Source organism: Oncorhynchus keta, chromosome 22 (genome assembly GCF_023373465.1).
Source record: "Oncorhynchus keta strain PuntledgeMale-10-30-2019 chromosome 22, Oket_V2, whole genome shotgun sequence".
Lineage (NCBI taxonomy): Eukaryota > Metazoa > Chordata > Actinopteri > Salmoniformes > Salmonidae > Oncorhynchus > Oncorhynchus keta.
Window position 1 is genome coordinate 41,984,152 of NC_068442.1, and position 19,599 is coordinate 42,003,750.

At 41.1% G+C, this 19,599-nt stretch overlaps 1 protein-coding gene across 9 annotated transcripts in view; it reads right to left on the reverse strand.

The window, feature by feature from the left end:
• Window positions 1–4,328: 4,328 nt before the first annotated feature.
• LOC118372587 (rab GTPase-activating protein 1-like) overlaps window positions 4,329–19,599 on the reverse strand; it is a 142,575-nt gene continuing 127,304 nt past the window's right edge. For all 9 annotated transcript variants that reach the window (XM_052475260.1, XM_052475259.1, XM_052475264.1 and 6 more), the window contains 6 exons: window positions 17,369–17,461; window positions 13,927–14,142; window positions 13,719–13,802; window positions 13,302–13,373; window positions 10,383–10,580; window positions 4,329–8,674 (listed from right to left, as the gene is read on the reverse strand). In XM_052475260.1, coding sequence (XP_052331220.1) covers window positions 8,543–8,674; window positions 10,383–10,580; window positions 13,302–13,373; window positions 13,719–13,802; window positions 13,927–14,142; window positions 17,369–17,461 — 795 coding nt within the window. In that variant the 3' untranslated portion in view covers window positions 4,329–8,542. The remainder of the gene's footprint in view (window positions 8,675–10,382; window positions 10,581–13,301; window positions 13,374–13,718; window positions 13,803–13,926; window positions 14,143–17,368; window positions 17,462–19,599) is intronic.

Sequence of the window (19,599 nt, forward strand, 5' to 3'; positions counted from 1 at the left end):
TTATTGCTTACAAATGCTTTATTTGGGGGTTGGGAGGGGGGTGAAGTTAACAGTGTTGGTTTATTTGGGGGTTGGGAGGGGGTGAAGTTAACAGTGTTGGTTTATTTGGGGGTTGGGAGGGGGGTGTAGTTAAGTGTTGGTTTATTTGGGGGTTGGGAGGGGGGTGAAGTTAACAGTGTTGGTTTATTTGGGGGTTGGGAGGGGGGTGAAGTTAACAGTGTTGGTTTATTTGGGGGTTGGGAGGGGGGTGTAGTTAAGTGTTGGTTTATTTGGGGGTTGGGAGGGGGGTGAAGTTAACAGTGGTTTATTTGGGGGTTGGGTGAAGTTAACAGTGGTTTATTTGGGGGTTGGGAGGGGGGTGTAGTTAGTGTTGGTTTATTTGGGGGTTGGGAGGGGGGTGTAGTTAATAGTGTTGGTTTATTTGGGGGTTGGGAGGGGGTGAAGTTAACAGTGTTGGTTTATTTGGGGGTTGGGGGGGGGTGAAGTTAACAGTGTTGGTTTATTTGGGGGTTGGGAGGGGGTGTAGTTAGTGTTGGTTTATTTGGGGGTTGGGAGGGGGGTGTAGTTAATAGTGTTGGTTTATTTGGGGGTTGGGAGGGGGGTGAAGTTAACAGTGTTGGTTTATTTGGGGGTTGGAGTTAACAGTGGTTTATTTGGGGGTTGGGTGAAGTTAACAGTGTTGGTTTATTTGGGGGTTGGGAGGGGGTGAAGTTAAGTGTTGGTTTATTTGGGGGTTGGGAGGGGGTGTAGTTAAGTGTTGGTTTATTTGGGGGTTGGGAGGGGGGTGAAGTTAAGTGTTGGTTTATTTGGGGGTTGGGAGGGGGGTGAAGTTAAGTGTTGGTTTATTTGGGGGTTGGGAGGGGGGTGTAGTTAAGTGTCGGTTTATTTGGGGGGTGGGAGGGGGGTGAAGTTAAGTGTTGGTTTATTTGGGGGTTGGGAGGGGGTGTAGTTAAGTGTTGGTTTATTTGGGGGTTGGGAGGGGGTGAAGTTAACAGTGTTGGTTTATTTGGGGGTTGGGAGGGGGGTGTAGTTAAGTGTTGGTTTATTTGGGGGTTGGGAGGGGGGTGAAGTTAACAGTGTTGGTTTATTTGGGGGTTGGGAGGGGGGTGTAGTTAGTGTTGGTTTATTTGGGGGTTGGGAGGGGGGTGTAGTTAATAGTGTTGGTTTATTTGGGGGTTGGGAGGGGGGTGTAGTTAATAGTGTTGGTTTATTTGGGGGTTGGGAGGGGGGTGTGGTTAAGTGTTGGTTTTGTAATTAATTTCTGTGTTTCCCGTTTTTCATTCATTCTAATAATTGTAGCCTACCTTTTGAAGGTGACATATTTTAGACAACATGAGATTGATTTTAACGGTCATAAGAGGGGAATGTATTGAAGATGTATAGGTCTATACATTTAGACCCCTCATCATATCACAATAATCTAAATCAATTGGATTGTCTTGTATTCTACAGAAATATTTAACACAGCATCCATTCAAGATGGTAGTTGCTGTGTGATGACATAAATGGAATAAAACATTTATTTAGAAGCCCAATATTAGCCTGGAAGAGTTACCGTTTTATAACAAACTGCCAATATGAGAATCTCTAGACGCAAAAGAAACGCACACCTATGTAGGCGAGGTGCTGGCTAGCGGAGTGGAACACAAACAAAATAAAGGAGAGCTCTCATCTGAGCTCCTGGAGCGTGCTGCTCTCCTTTATTTGATTTGGTTTAAATATGAGAATCTCACCTCACATATACATTTGATTTGATTTAAATATGAGAATCTCACCTCATATATACATTTGATTTGGTTTAAATATGAGAATCTCACCTCATATATACATTTGATTTGGTTTAAATATGAGAATCTCACCTCATATATACATTTGATTTGGTTTAAATATGAGAATCTCACCTCATATATACATTTGATTTGGTTTAAATATAGAATCTCACCCACATACATTTGATTTGGTTTAAAAGAGAATCTCACCTCACACATACATTTGATTTGGTTTAAATATGAGAATCTCACCTCACACATACATTTGATTTGGTTTAAATATGAGAATCTCACCTCTATATACATTTGATTTGGTTTAAATATGAGAATCTCACCTCATACATACATTTGATTTGGTTTAAATATGAGAATCTCACCTCACACATACATTTGATTTGGTTTAAATATGAGAATCTCACCTCATATATACATTTGATTTGGTTTAAATATGAGAATCTCACCTCACAATTATACATTTGATTTGGTTTAAATATGAGAATCTCACCTCACACATACATTTGATTTGGTTTAAATATGAGAATCTCACCTCATATATACATTTGATTTGGTTTAAATATGAGAATCTCACCTCATACATACATTTGATTTGGTTTAAATATGAGAATCTCACCTCACACATACATTTGATTTGGTTTAAATATGAGAATCTCACCTCATATATACATTTGATTTGGTTTAAATATGAGAATCTCACCTCACACATACATTTGATTTGGTTTAAATATGAGAATCTCACCTCATATATACATTTGATTTGGTTTAAATATGAGAATCTCACCTCATACATACATTTGATTTGGTTTAAATATGAGAATCTCACCTCACATATACATTTGATTTGATTTAAATATGAGAATCTCACCTCATATATACATTTGATTTGGTTTAAATATGAGAATCTCACCTCATATATACATTTGATTTGGTTTAAATATGAGAATCTCACCTCATATATACATTTGATTTGGTTTAAATATGAGAATCTCACCTCATATATACATTTGATTTGGTTTAAATATGAGAATCTCACCTCATATATACATTTGATTTGGTTTAAATATGAGAATCTCACCTCACAATTATACATTTGATTTGGTTTAAATATGAGAATCTCACCTCATATATACATTTGATTTGGTTTAAATATGAGAATCTCACCTCATATATACATTTGATTTGGTTTAAATATGAGAATCTCACCTCACAATTATACATTTGATTTGGTTTAAATATGAGAATCTCACCTCATATATACATTTGATTTGGTTTAAATATGAGAATCTCACCTCATATATACATTTGATTTGGTTTAAATATGAGAATCTCACCTCACAATTATACATTTGATTTGGTTTAAATATGAGAATCTCACCTCACACATATTTGATTTGATTTAAATATGAGAATCTCACCTCACAATTATACATTTGATTTGGTTTAAATATGAGAATCTCACCTCACAATTATACATTTGATTTGGTTTAAATATGAGAATCTCACCTCACAATTATACATTTGATTTGGTTTAAATATGAGAATCTCACCTCACAATTATACATTTGATTTGGTTTAAATATGAGAATCTCACCTCACACATACATTTGATTTGGTTTAAATATGAGAATCTCACCTCACAATTATACATTTGATTTGGTTTAAATATGAGAATCTCACCTCATATATACATTTGATTTGGTTTAAATATGAGAATCTCACCTCACAATTATACATTTGATTTGGTTTAAATATGAGAATCTCACCTCACACATACATTTGATTTGGTTTAAATATGAGAATCTCACCTCATATATACATTTGATTTGGTTTAAATATGAGAATCTCACCTCACATATACATTTGATTTGGTTTAAATATGAGAATCTCACCTCATATATACATTTGATTTGGTTTAAATATGAGAATCTCACCTCACACATACATTTGATTTGGTTTAAATATGAGAATCTCACCTCACATATACATTTGATTTGGTTTAAATATGAGAATCTCACCTCACACATACATTTGATTTGGTTTAAATATGAGAATCTCACCTCACACATACATTTGATTTGGTTTAAATATGAGAATCTCACCTCATATATACATTTGATTTGGTTTAAATATGAGAATCTCACCTCACAATTATACATTTGTTTTGGTTTAAATATGAGAATCTCACCTCACACATACATTTGATTTGGTTTAAATATGAGAATCTCACCTCATATATACATTTGATTTGGTTTAAATATGAGAATCTCACCTCATATATACATTTGATTTGGTTTAAATATGAGAATCTCACCTCACAATTATACATTTGATTTGGTTTAAATATGAGAATCTCACCTCATATATACATTTGATTTGGTTTAAATATGAGAATCTCACCTCATATATACATTTGATTTGGTTTAAATATGAGAATCTCACCTCACAATTATACATTTGATTTGGTTTAAATATGAGAATCTCACCTCACACATATTTGATTTGATTTAAGGAAAATACAATAAGCATTGAAAGAACAGTAAATCAGTGGACAGAACGGAATTTTATTGATGTACGTCAGACGATTACTGTGCAGAAAATACCATTAGAGTTACAGCATGTCACAGATTCACATGGGAATGACGAGGAACAGGGAAGGACAACTCCCCCATGTTGGAAACTAAAGCAGAACAACTGTTGAAGTATAGCATAACTGTACAATATTGTGAATCTGAAGTTATTTGTTTTGCATCGTTGTAGTTGGATTATAATTTGGCCACTGTCTTCTCAGCAACAGAAAATTAGGAAGAAAAGTAGGTTTGTAAGTAGGAAAGTAGGTTTTTGTAAGTAGAAAGTAAGTAGAAAGTAGGTTTGCTCTCTGAATAACTTATGAGTACAAATTAACTTAAAATAGTGTTTAAAATATTGACGCAATGTTAGTGCACATAGCAAACATACACAGAGGCCTTGAGCCTTGTAAATCTTGATAGGACTCTGGCTGAAGCACTTTGAAACCATTACACAGCATGTGACACATATGAAAGACATGCTGTCCATTTAACACACCTAAAAACATGGCTGTGTCCTAATATTCTTAACTGGCTACCTTATTTCTCTGCCTTTCCATTGTGAAACACCTGGACAGGCATCCATCATATTACTTTCAACTGTTGCGGTTTTTCAGATCAGTGGTCACAAAGGAAAGGAGACAAGGAAAGGAAGCAGGTTCAGAAATGTGACCCCCGGATCCATCTGTAGCGTCCCTGCCTACTCGCATCCATCCTGGTCTTAAAATGGCAGACAGGAATGCCATAGCACAGGTGACAATCTTTTGAGAGTATAATATATTGAGATGGCTTAATTCTAATTATTTCATCAACATAGTTCTGGGCCTTAGACAACAACAGTCACTGAGTTGTGAAGAAACCATTTCACCTGGAACCAGTCAGTGCAGGACACACACGTATAGGTATACAAGTGCTCTCGGTCTTTGTCCAAAGGGTGAATCCAACGCTACAGTGCTTCTAATAGAGGCCAAAGCGGTGGTTCATGGCAGGTCTGTTGGAAGCTGTCCACAGCACAAACATGCATTAATATGGCTCTAGAAAACAGAGTGTAATGAGTGGGCTGCTATTGAATGTCTTTCCATTGTATGTTAATCCCCATTGCTATTGAGAGAGTCTTTCCATCATATGTTATACTGCATGGCCATTGAGTCTTTCCATCATATGTTATACTGCATGGCCATTGAGTCTTTCCATCATATGTTATACTGCATGGCCATTGAGTCTTTCCATCATATGTTATACTGCATGGCCATTGAGTCTTTCCATCATATGTTATACTGCATGGCCATTGAGTCTTTCCATCATATGTTATACTGCATGGCCATTGAGTCTTTCCATCATATGTTATACTGCATGGCCATTGAGTCTTTCCATCATATGTTATACTGCATGGCCATTGAGTCTTTCCATCATATGTTATACTGCATGGCCATTGAGTCTTTCCATCATATGTTATACTGCATGGCCATTGAGTCTTTCCATCATATGTTATACTGCATGGCCATTGAGTCTTTCCATCATATGTTATACTGCATGGCCATTGAGTCTTTCCATCATATATTATACTGCATGGCCATTGAGTCTTTCCATCATATGTTATACTGCATGGCCATTGAGTCTTTCCATCATATGTTATACTGCATGGCCATTGAGTCTTTCCATCATATATTATACTGCATGGCCATTGAGTCTTTCCATCATATATTATACTGCATGGCCATTGAGTCTTTCCATCATATATTATACTGCATGGCCATTGAGTCTTTCCATCATATGTTATACTGCATGGCCATTGAGTCTTTCCATCATATGTTATACTGCATGGCCATTGAGTCTTTCCATCATATGTTATACTGCATGGCCATTGAGTCTTTCCATCATATATTATACTGCATGGCCATTGAGTCTTTCCATCATATGTTATACTGCATGGCCATTGAGTCTTTCCATCATATGTTATACTGCATGGCCATTGAGTCTTTCCATCATATGTTATACTGCATGGCCATTGAGTCTTTCCATCATATGTTATACTGCATGGCCATTGAGTCTTTCCATCATATGTTATACTGCATGGCCATTGAGTCTTTCCATCATATGTTATACTGCATGGCCATTGAGTCTTTCCATCATATGTTATACTGCATGGCCATTGAGTCTTTCCATCATATGTTATACTGCATGGCCATTGAGTCTTTCCATCATATGTTATACTGCATGGCCATTGAGTCTTTCCATCATATGTTATACTGCATGGCCATTGAGTCTTTCCATCATATGTTATACTGCATGGCCATTGAGTCTTTCCATCATATGTTATACTGCATGGCCATTGAGTCTTTCCATCATATGTTATACTGCATGGCCATTGAGTCTTTCCATCATATATTATACTGCATGGCCATTGAGTCTTTCCATCATATGTTATACTGCATGGCCATTGAGTCTTTCCATCATATGTTATACTGCATGGCCATTGAGTCTTTCCATCATATGTTATACTGCATGGCCATTGAGTCTTTCCATCATATATTATACTGCATGGCCATTGAGTCTTTCCATCATATGTTATACTGCATGGCCATTGAGTCTTTCCATCATATATTAACCCTCATGGGCACCTTGGCTTGGATAGACATTTTGGAATGTTCAATTACTTGTTGCACACCTCACGGTCTCAGTCTTTTTTTATAAGAATGCCCTTCTATTCTGCCATTTCATTGGTTCATCATGACATTTCATATGTTATTGGGAGCCATGTCTGTTCTATATTCAACTACCGCACTTTACAAGTTATGGTTAGGTGAGTGTCAGGGTTTGTAAAGATGCAGTTAGGCTGAGTTAAATGGAGACAGTTAAAGCAGCCAAGTAGCATAGATGGAGCACTCCAATGACTGCTAACAATAGAAGAGAGATGGGGGAGCCCTTCATAAACATTAGGTTAGAATGAGGTTACCTCCTGTCTTCAGGATTGGTTCATGCTTCACTCTGATTAATGGAACGATCTGTGCAAGGACTTGAGTGACACACGATGACTTGAAGTTGAAATTTGAGCTCAGTCCAGTGGAATAAGTAGCTCAGTAGGTCCTAATGTGGTGGATAGGCTTTAGGTATACCTTTGAGTTTTTAGCCCGGTTAAACCATATTGAAGACTACGCTGCACCTTTAAAAACAATAGTGAGCCCAGTGTTCAGTCTGATTGAACCAGGCTATGGTGTTATAGAAGCAGGAATGAAACAGTCCAGTAGGAATGTCACTTTGGTTCTCCCGACATTTGAACTTGACCCAGATCTTTCACACTGTGCTTAATTACCTCCACATTCAAATTCCAAATTATTATTTTTTTCTTATCGTTTCTTATTTGTTTTAGAACTGTACAAGATTAAAAAAAAGATCAATAATGAGTTATACACATTTATAGGACAACATAGTTTACGTAATATTACTATAAAGGACAAACAAGATGTAGTTTTTAGATTCTGAATGCAGTACGCCCCTTTCATTGAGCCGTAAAGATGTGTTATGCGGAAGATGTGTCCTGTAGTAGTTGCCTTTTTTAAGCAGCAAATACGTATTCCTCGCCTGTGAACTACTGCCTGTAGCTGTCGCGTGATCCTTACAAGTCAGAGTCAAGACTGCTAGAGCACTTAATATTTCTCATAATATCAGTTAGCCACATAACCTGCTGATAGGCTATATATATTTTTGTCACTCAGCAGTAGCAATATATCACCAGTGGGCAGAGCGGTTTTATTGAATGTCCACCGTGGCGTTATAAGGACCAGAGTTCCTATAGTACTCCGCTAATCTCTCACTTCAAAGACAAAATGATTGGCTTTTTGAAGACAGCTCGGAGCCCGGCCAACAGTGTCAATGACAACCCACACTAGATTTACCAGTCATTCTCCATCTTGGTTCCACACAACACGAATGACGACATGTCATTTTTCATTCAAAGCTCTAGTGAAGAAGGGTGGTTGGCTGGTCCAGTGGAAAAGTGGGTGAGTTTGAGAGAGAGGAAGATGTGTAGAGGGCTGGCTTTGTCCTGTGGCTGTCTTCCACCCCTGGAAAGGGAATAGTGCATCGTCTCAGGTGTTATTCAGGTAGTGTTCATAAGCTCTCCTGTGCATACTGTAGACTCTTCTCCGGACCTCCAGACCCCCCCCCAGCCAAGGTGGTCTGTGTAGAGGCCTACAGGGGAGAGGAGGGGGGCTGGGAGGTGCTGCCCGTAGAGCTCTTCAGGGAGCCCAGGGTCTTGCTGAACCAGGAATTTTTGGCCGCTTGGATCTCGTTCATCAGGACTCCCCTCTGGTGCTCCAATTCCTGAGGACGGACAGAACAAAGGAATAAATAGTCACCATAGCAACATGACCAGTCAGTCACTATAATAATCATCAATATTAGTCACCATAGCAACATGACCAGTCAGTCACTATAATAATCATCAATATTAGTCAACATAGCAACATGACCAGTCAGTCACTATAATAATCATCAATATTAGTGAACATAGCAACATGACCAGTCAGTCGCTATAATAATCATCAATATTAATCACCATAGCAACATGACCGGACAGTCGCTATAATAATCATCAATATTAGTCACCATAGCAACATGACCAGTCAGTCACTATAATAATCATCAATATTAGTCAACATAGCAACATGACCAGTCAGTCACTATAATAATCATCAATATTAGTCACCATAGCAACATGACCAGTCAGTCACTATAATAATCATCAATATTAGTCAACATAGCAACATGACCAGTCAGTCACTATAATAATCATCAATAGTAGTCACCATAGCAACATGACCAGTCAGTCGCTATAATAATCATCAATATTAGTCACCATAGCAACATGACCAGTCAGTCGCTATAATAATCATCAATATTAGTCACCATAGCAACATGAACAGTCAGTCACTATAATAATCATCAATTTTAGTCACCATAGCAACATGAACAGTCAGTCACGATAATAATCATCAATATTAGTCACCATAGCAACATGACCAGTCAGTCGCTATAATAATCATCATCAATATTAGTCAACATAGCAACATGACCAGTCAGTCACTATAATAATCATCAATATTAGTCACCATAGCAACATGACCAGTCAGTCGCTATAATAATCATCAATATTAGTCATCATAGCAACATGACCAGTCAGTCGCTATAATAATCATCGATATTAGTCACCATAGCAACATGAACAGTCAGTCACTATAATAATCATCAATTTTAGTCACCATAGCAACATGAACAGTCAGTCACGATAATAATCAACAATATTAGTCACCATAGCAACATGAACAGTCAGTCACTATAATAATCATCAATATTAGTCACCATAGCAACATGACCAGGCAGTCACTATAATAATCATCAATATTAGTCACCATAGCAACATGAACAGTCAGTCACGATAATAATCATCAATATTAGTCACCATAGCAACATGAACAGTCAGTCACTATAATAATCATCAATATTAGTCACCATAGCAACATGAACAGTCAGTCACTATAATAATCATCAATATTAGTCACCATAGCAACATGAACAGTCAGTCACTATAATAATCATCAATATTAGTCACCATAGCAACATGAACAGTCAGTCACCATAATAATGAATAGTCAAAAAGGGATGGAACACAAAAGCAGCACATCCAATGGCTTGAACAGAAGGTGTGTATGTGTACTACTTTATTATACTACACGGAGTGAGAGAGTGTGTATGTGTGTATGTTTCTGTGTTATTTAGTGGGTGTGTGTGTTCGTGCATGTGATTCTGTGTGTTTGTATGTCTGTGTGTTTGTGTGTGTGGGTTTCTGTGTGTGTGTGTGTTTGCAACTGTTTCTGTGTGTGTGTGTGTGTGTGTGTGTGTTTCTGTGTGTGTGTGTGTTTCTGTGTGTGTCTGTTTCTGTGTGTGTGTTTCTGTGTGTGCGTGTGTGTGTGTTTGTGTTTCTGTGTGTGTGTGCGTGCGTGTGTGCTGCTTATCCTCCGTGGTATCTGACCTGGATCTTACACTTGGCCTCTACCAGCTGTAGTTTGGTCTGGGCCAACTCTAGCTCCAGTTCTCTGAGCTGGGACTTCAGGGAGTCCTTCTCCTCGTCCAGCTCACTGTTCCTGTTGTCTCTGCCGGGAGCGGGCATCTGGAGAGGCCCTTCTTTACTGAACACCTCCCTGCAGCGTTCACACGCCATCACCTTACTCTGCAGAGGCAGGCAGGCAAAGAGAGAAGCACACATATCAATCTACTGGAGCTACACAACCTGACCAAAAATATGTGGACACCTACTCATCGAACATCTTATTCCAAAATCATGGGCATTAAAATGAAGTTGGTTCCTCTTTTGCTGCAAAAACAGCCTGCACTCTTTTGGGAAGGCTTCCACTAGATATTGGAACATTGCTGCGGGGACTTGCTTCCATTCAGCCACAAGAGCATTAGTGAGGTCGGGCACCGATGTTGGGCGATTAGGCCTGGCTCGCAGTCGGCGTTCCAATTCATCCCAAAGGTCTTCGATGGGGTTGAGGTCAGGGCTCTGTGCAGGCCAGTCAAGTTCTTCCACATTGATCTCGACAAACCATTTCTGTATGGACCTCACTTTGTGCTTGGGGGCATTGTCATGCTGAAACAGGAAAGGTCCTTCCCCAAACTTTTCCCACAAAGTTGGAAGCACAGAATCATCTACAGTGTAATTTCATGCTGTATGTTAAGATTTTCCTTCCCTGAAACTAAGGGGCCCGAACCATGAAAACCAGCACCAGACCATTATTCCTCCTCCACCAAACGATACAGTTGGCACTATGCATTGGGGCAGGTCGTGTTCTCCCGACATCTGCCAAACCCAGATTCGTCTGTTGGACAGCCAGATGGTAAAGGTGATTCATCACTCCAAAGAACACATTTCCACTGCTCCAGAGTCCAATGGTGGCAAGCTTTAAACCACTCTAGCCAATGCTTGGCATTGCAGATGGAGATATTCTGCTTGTCTGCGCCTGCTCGGCCATGAAAACCAATTTCAATAAGCTCCCGATGAACAGTTCTTGTGCTGACGTTGCTTCCAGAGGCAGTTTGGAACTCAGTAGTGAGTGTTGCAACAGAGGACCCATGATTTTTACACGTTTCAGCACTAAGCATTCCCGCTCTGTGTGCTTGTGTAGCCTATCACTTCGCGGCTAAGTCGTTGTTGCGCCTCCACTTGACAATAACAGAACTTACAGTTGACCGAGGCAGCTCTAGCAGGGCAGACATCTGACAAATTCACAACCGCAGTTAATGTACAGCTACAAACTAATTAAAAGGGCAGACAAAACGGAGCACAGAGATATATACACACTTGTTGGAAAGGTGGCATCTTATGACGGTGCCATGTTTAAATTCACTGAGCTCTTCAGTAAGGCTATTCTACTGCCAAAGTTTGTCAATGGAGATTCCATGGCTTGGTGCTCGATTTTATACACCTGTCAGCAGCAGGTGTGGCTGAAATAGCAGAATCCACTCATTTCAAGTGGTGTCCACATACACTATTTATACAAAAGTAAGTATACACAACATAAAGACTATATATAAAGTATACTCTTGGCATGCTCTCAACCAGCTTCATGAGGTAGTCACCTGAAATGCATTTCAATTAACAGGTGTGCCTTGTTAAAAGTTGTGGAATTTCTTTCCTTCCCTCTTAATGCGTTTGAGACAATCAGTTGTGTTGTGACAAGGTAGGAGTGGTATACAGAAGACAGCCCTATTTGGTAAAAGACCAAATCCATATTATGGCAAGAACAGCTCAAATAAGCAAAGAGAAAGTTCATCAACTGTTCAGAGGAGTGTGTGAATAAGGCCTTCATGGTAGAATTCCTGCAAAGAAACTACTACTAAAGGACACCAATAAGAAGACGACTTGCTTGGGCCATGAAACACGAGCAATGGACATTAGACCGGTGGAAACCTGTCCTTTGGTCTGATGAGTCCAAATTCGAGATTTTTGGTTCCAACCTCCGTGTCTTTGTGAGACATAGAGTTGGTGAATGGATGATCTCCGCATGTGTGGTTCCCACCGTGAAGCATGAAGGTGGTGTGGGGGAGCTTTGCTGGTGACACTGTCTGTGATTTATTTATCATTCAAGGCACACTTAACCAGTATGGCTACCACAGCATTCTGCAGCAATATGCCATCCCATCTTGTTTGCGCTTAGTCAGACTATCATTTGTTTTTCAACAGGACAATGACCCAAAACACCTACAGGCTGTGTAAGGGCTATTTGACCAAGGAGAGTGATGGAGTGCTGCATCAGATAAGGTGGCCAACACAATCACCTGACCTCAACCCAATTGAGATGGTTTGGACCATAGAGTGAAGGAAAAGCAGCCAACAGTCTTGAAGGAGTTCCCACAGCATATGTAGGAACTCCTTCAAGACTGTTGGAAAAGCATTCCTCATGAAGCTGGTTGAGAGAATGCCAAGAGTGTGCAAAGCTGTCATCAAGGCAAAGGGTGGCTACTTTGAAGATTTTTTAAACACTTTGGTTACTACATGATTCCATATGTGTTATTTCATAGTTTTGATGTCTTCACTTCTACAATGTAGAAAACAGTAAAAAAAATAAAGAACAACCCTTGAATGAGTAGGTGTGTCCAGAATGTAATGTAATGGTAATGAAAATATAAAGTATGTATACACAACATAAATACTATATATAGTAAGATGTAAGAGTAAGATGGTAATAAGATGTATACTTATACAGACACACTGAAATATATTATATTTCCATTTTCCTTTGCAATAAGTCCATAACCACATTAGCATTACGGACAAAGGCATTTTATCGCCACAGCAGTGATGGGCTTTTATTCCAATACTACTAGAACCCTTCTTCATACCACCTAATAATAATGACATGACAGATGCCATACACAGATCCTGTCCTACCTTGATGATGTCCAGCTCCTCCTTGGTGGCAGCCTGCTGCTTCTCTAGCCTGGTGCTGAGATGAGAACAGATCTGGGAACACACAGGAAGAACTGCGTGTTTACTAAGCTACTACATATTACCTGGACAGGTTCAATGACCTTTCAGATACACCAGAACATACAGAAGACTCATCTCAATTAGGATTGAATGGGATTTTAGAGGACATTTTAGGATTAGGATTGACTTTCTCCCGAGGGGAAATGTGTCTTGGACATGAAATAGTGCTGCTGCTTCCAGAGAATATCGCAGGTGAAAAACCAAACATCATAGAAGCACCGATCTCCCCACCCACACAAAGCTAATCAGCTACTGGCAAGGTTGTGACGTAGACCATACACACACTGTTCTCCTCTCTTACGTGTCTCTGGATCCTACCTGTTTGTATTCGGTGATGATAGCTGTAGTTTTCTTGATCTCTGACTCCGCTTTCTCCAGCTCTCTCCTGAACACCTCTTTAATCTGGACAGACACGGCAAGATGGCAACCACACATTAGCTATGATCGTAAAACAGTTGCTACTTCAGTCACCTGGGCTTCTCTTCTCCCAAAGCACTTGCATGTGTGTGACTGTGAGCTGTGTAACCTGTGCCGTTTCCTCCGCCTGCCTCCTCTTCTCCTCCTCCGTCTCCACCAGGCGCTGTTTGGTGCAGAGCAGCTCCTTGTTCAGCACGTCTGCCTTGTCTTCCGCCTGGTCGAGGTCGGTCCGCAGGGCGATCTTACTGGTCACCAGCTCATGGGCCAGGTCATCGTTCTCCTGCTCCAGACGCATGCTGGCCTCCTGCAGCCGACGGTTCTCCCTCTGTGAGCAACACACACATTGCATTTCACATTTTAGTCATTTAGCCGTTCATCGTAAGATAGCTGGGTGAGACAACCACATATCACAGCCGTAGCAAGTACATTTTCCATCCAAAAAGTCCACAACCACACACACACTAGTGATGTGCGGGTTGACTCATTACCCGCAGTCATATCCAAAGGGCAGGTGGGTTTACGGTCATGAAATATTGTGTGGATGAATAAAGTTAAAACAATGCCTTCAAAATCCATGAATGTCTAATTACTGTGCAGTTGATATCTATAGGATACACTGAGGTTTATATTTTGTTCTCTGTATCTGGCGTTAGTGTGTAGCCTCAGCTTTAGGGCCTAACTGTAGCATGCCAAATACACGCCAGCTAACAAATACACGCCAGCTGACAAATACACGCCAGCTAACAAATACACGCCAGCTGACAAATACACGCCAGCTGCCAAATACACGCCAGCTGCCAAATACACGCCAGCTGACAAATACACGCCAGTTAACAAATACACGCCAGCTGACAAATACACGCCAGCTGACAAATACACGCCAGCTGACAAATACACGCCAGCTAACAAATACACGCCAGCTGACAAATACACGCCAGCTGACAAATACACGCCAACTGACAAATACACGCCAGCTGACAAATACACGCCAGCTGACAAATACACGCCAGCTGACAAATACACGCCAGCTGACAAATACACGCCAGCTGACAAATACACGCCAGCTGACAAATACACGCCAGCTGACAAATACACGCCAACTGACAAATACACGCCAACTGACAAATACACGCCAACTGACAAATACACACCAACTGACAAATACACACCAACTGACAAATACACGCCAACTGACAAATACTTTTGAAAACCTGGGATGAAAAAGTTAACGTTGATCCACTGAGGATTAAAGGGCAACGTCTGAGTTTAATTAATAAGAAGAAAACTGCGAAATGGAGAGTTGAAAATCAATAGAATGAGGGCCAGTAGCCTAATGTCTGGTGACTCTGTACCGGTACCCCCTCACATTGACTCTGTACCGGTACCCCCTCACATTGACTCTGTACCGGTACCCCCTCACATTGACTCTGTACCGGTACCCCACACATTGACTCTGTACCGGTACCCCCACACATTGACTCTGTACCGGTACCCCTACACATTGACTCTGTACCGGTACCCCCTCACATTGACTCTGTACCGGTACCCCTACACATTGACTCTGTACCGGTACCCCTACACATTGACTCTGTACCGGTACCCCCTCACATTGACTCTGTACCGGTACCCCCACACATTGACTCTGTACCGGTACCCCCTCACATTGACTCTGTACCGGTACCCCCTCACATTGACTCTGTACCGGTACCCCTACACATTGACTCTGTACCGGTACCCCACACATTGACTCTGTACCGGTACCCCACACATTGACTCTGTACCGGTACCCCCACACATTGACTCTGTACCGGTACCCCTACACATTGACTCTGTACCGGTACCCCTACACATTGACTCTGTACCGGTACCCCCACACATTGACTCTGTACCGGTACCCCCCTGTATATATTGTTATTTTCTTTTACTGCTGCTCTTTTACTTGTTACTCTCATCTCTTATTCTTATCTCTATTTTTTGAAACTGTAGTGTTGGTTAGGGGCTCGGAAGTAAGCATTTCAGTGTAAGGTGTTGTATTTGATTGATTTGATTTGAGACAGGGTAAGAAAGAGTGAGACTGGCTTTTCCCTGGCACTTTATTTATTTATGGCACTGACTGCAAACACCTGGATCCACAGGTCTAAAGTAAATTGATCTTTGATTCGAGGGAATGCTTGAAAACCAGCATACAATGCAGTATTTTCTAGGACATCTTTCCCTGATGAAGCACATCTCGATGGCTCGATGGACACCGAATACATCAGGAATATGTCTTAAAGAGAATTTGCTCATTGGCAAAACGTTGCCGCGACATCAGCCTAGGTTCTACATTGGCATATGTAGGCCAAGGATCAACATCTCAGTGACACCTTGCCAATGTGCAAAAAGTCTCTATAATACATATTCCCAACTCAAATTTACATTTTCAATTTCATACCCGAAGGCGTTGTGCGCGCATACTGGGTTGAGGCTGCACAGCCGACTAACCACAATCGAGCCACTCACTGGCACCACTGTTTGCACACCTGGTTTGTGAAGGTTAGAGCCAAATCAGGGAGTTATGCAGATTATGAGGATGGAGGTTGTGGGGTTGTTATAATATGCAAACTCAGTTTTTAATAAGAAAGATATTTCAAAATGTCAGATCCAGTCTGAACCAGTCCCATAGACATCTACATGCCCGTTCACTGTTTACAGGATGTCCGCTATCCGGAATCATGCTGCAGCGGCCCAACAAGAATTGTTCCACCGTACCAAGGAACAGAAGGACAAAAACATGTACATCTCCACTCAACTTAAAGGCATACCGTGTCGACTTCATGCACCATTAAGCTATATCATCATATAAAATAAAGGAACATTTTTTACCCCCCATTTAGAAAAGTCAGAGAAAATCTGAAGGAATACGTACTGTAGCTCCAAGGTCAGGGATATCTGAGACTAACTAGATTAGGTTAGGATTGTATTGGATTACGTTATTACCAATCATCCCTATGAATAATTCCAATAGTCAGGAGAGGAAAGCTCTTTCCTCTTCCATATCTTTCACTCATTACAAAAATGCTCTACCCCTTTCTCTTCACTGAGCCTGGTGTGGTCTACAAGACCTGAGCAGAGACTGGAGGGGCCTGGCATGGTCAAGAACAAATTCTTATTTTCAATGACGGCCTAGGAACAGTGGGTTAACTGCCTTGTTCAGGGGCAGAACAACATCTTTTTTTTTAACCTTGTGAGCTTGGGGATTCGATCTAGCAACCTTTCGGTTACTAGTCCAATGCTCTAACCAGTAGGCTATCTGCAGCCCCATGTATCATCTATATTTATAAACAACCCATTTTCAGAGATCCAATTCTTGAGGCATACAAGCGCAGTGAGGAGGCCTGCCTAAGTAACTCTAGCTATGGAAATTTAGTGGCTCAATGGGGATTAAGTAGAAGTGAGGCCCCTAACCACTGATAAAGGGTCAGATATTGTGTCATCTGCCAGATTGGGGGTAGAGTAATCTGATTCAAGAGCACTGGGTAAGACACGATTGTGGGTAGTCTGTTTCTTACCTGGTAGCGGTCGATGGGGTCCTCCTGCTGCAGCTGGCTCTCTCTCAGGGTCTGGTACTCCTTCTCAAACTTCTTCAGCTTCTTGGTGGGAACCTGGAGGGGTGACAGGAGGACAGCTGAGTGAGTGTTGTTGGATGGAATTGTCTTAAAAGGTGCAACCACAGCCATGTGGGATCTATCTTACCAGAAATTACAGCAGCTTGCCTTCTAAAGTGTGAAAGAGCTTCTAAACCACTAGATGGCAATGGGGAGACAAACCGGACTAAAACATTCAGCCAGTTCTGTTTCTCCAAATGGATGTAATGCAAAGCTCAGTTTACTGAGATCCCGGTGAGCTGGCAATGTAGCAACCTTCTGAAGGCAAAACGAGGGTTTCCACAGCATATCTTATCACTTTCATCACCTGACTGATGGAACAGAAACAGAACAGAATAAACACTCCTCTTAGAACTGCATCAATGTACACTTAACTATTCACTATTGCTTTTACTAGAGAAATGTATTAACTGTTACATGCCTTTAGCCTTGGCACAAAATGGCTGCCGTCTGTCTCTCCTGAGAGCAGTGACATCACACATCCCCCAAAGACACACCTCAAAACCCGACTACTCTGTGCAGAGTAGTTTACATCATGTTCACCTGTTGATTTACATTCCAGCTAACCACTCTACCCTCATTTTCCCAGCACAATAAACACAGCAGGAGCTGGACAACAGGCTGTACAAGTTTCATGAAGAAACCTCTTCAAAAAGCCGAAAATCAGAACTACCAAGATAACACCAGTGTTTTTTAACACTTCAAAACATGACAACACATTTAGTCAAGGCTCTCTATGCCAGCCAGATCTGTGCCTAAGGAAATGGTATCCTAGGGTGGCTCAGCCCTTGGCGTTGCCATGGCACCTGCTGCTAGGATGTGGTTTACAGGTTTGTCTGGGGCAAAACAAGCCACAGAGGGGTGGGGCTTTGTTAATGGATCCAGCCACCAGAGGCCCCTACGAGAGAGAGAGGGGGGGGGGGTATCAGCTCACTGGCTGATTCCACCAGAGATAAAAGCTCACAGACGAGAGGGTGAAATACCACAGAGTGCCATCACAGCAGCAATATGTGTGACCTGTTGCCACAAGAACAGGGCAGCCAGTGAAGAACTAACACCATTGTAAATACAACCCATATTTATGTTAATTTATTTTCTCTCTTGTACTTGAACCATTTGCACATCGTTACAACACTGTATATATACACATAGTATGACATTTGTAATGTCTTTAATCTTTTGGAACTTCTGTGAGTGTAACGTTCACTGTTCAATTTTATTGTTTATTTCACTTTTGTATTTTATCTACTTCACTTGCTTTGGCAATGTTAACATGTGTTTCCCATGCCAATAAAGCCCTTAAATTGAATGAGAGAGGGAGGGAGAGAGGGGTAAATGGGAGCTCATTGTTTGAAGAAGACAGAAGGGGAAAGAAGAGCAAGAGCAGAGACAGAAGAGAGGAAGATAGGAATTCACTGGCTGAGAAAGAGGGAAGACAGAGGGGGATGAGTAAAAAAGAAAGGGTGAGAGAGAGAGAGAGAGAGACAGAGACAGAGAGAGACAGACAGAGAGAGAAAGAGAGGGAGAGAAAGAGAGAGAGAGAAAGAGAGAGAGAGAAAGAGAGAGAGAGAAAGAGAGAGAGAGAAAGAGAGAGAGAGAAAGAGAGGGAGAGAAAGAGAGGGAGAGAAAGAGAGAGACAGAGGGAGAGAAAGAGAGAGACAGACAGAGAGACAGACAGAGAGAGAGACAGAGAGAGAGAGAGAGAGAGAGAGAGAGAGAGAGAGAGAGAGAGAGAGAGAGAGAGAGAGAGAGATGGTTGTCCCATCCACCCAACTACCAGGTGTGACACAGGGAACGGACTCAGGGGGTATGCTAATTTGGTATAGAGCAGACCTGACTCACTATTAAATTAATCAAAACAGGAACATTTTACATTTGGCTAGAAATTCGAAAGGAAATGATCACAGCAGAGAAAAATGTCCTCCTGTGTGCTACCTATATCCCCCCACTGGGATCCCTATAATTTAATGAAGACAGCTTTTCCATTCTGGAAGGGGAAATCAATCACTTCCAGGCCCAGGGACATGAACTAGTCTGTGGTGATCTAAATGCCAGAACTGAACAAGAACCTGACACACTCAGCACACAGGGGTACAAACACCTACCTGGAGGTGACAGCATTCCCTCCCCCATAT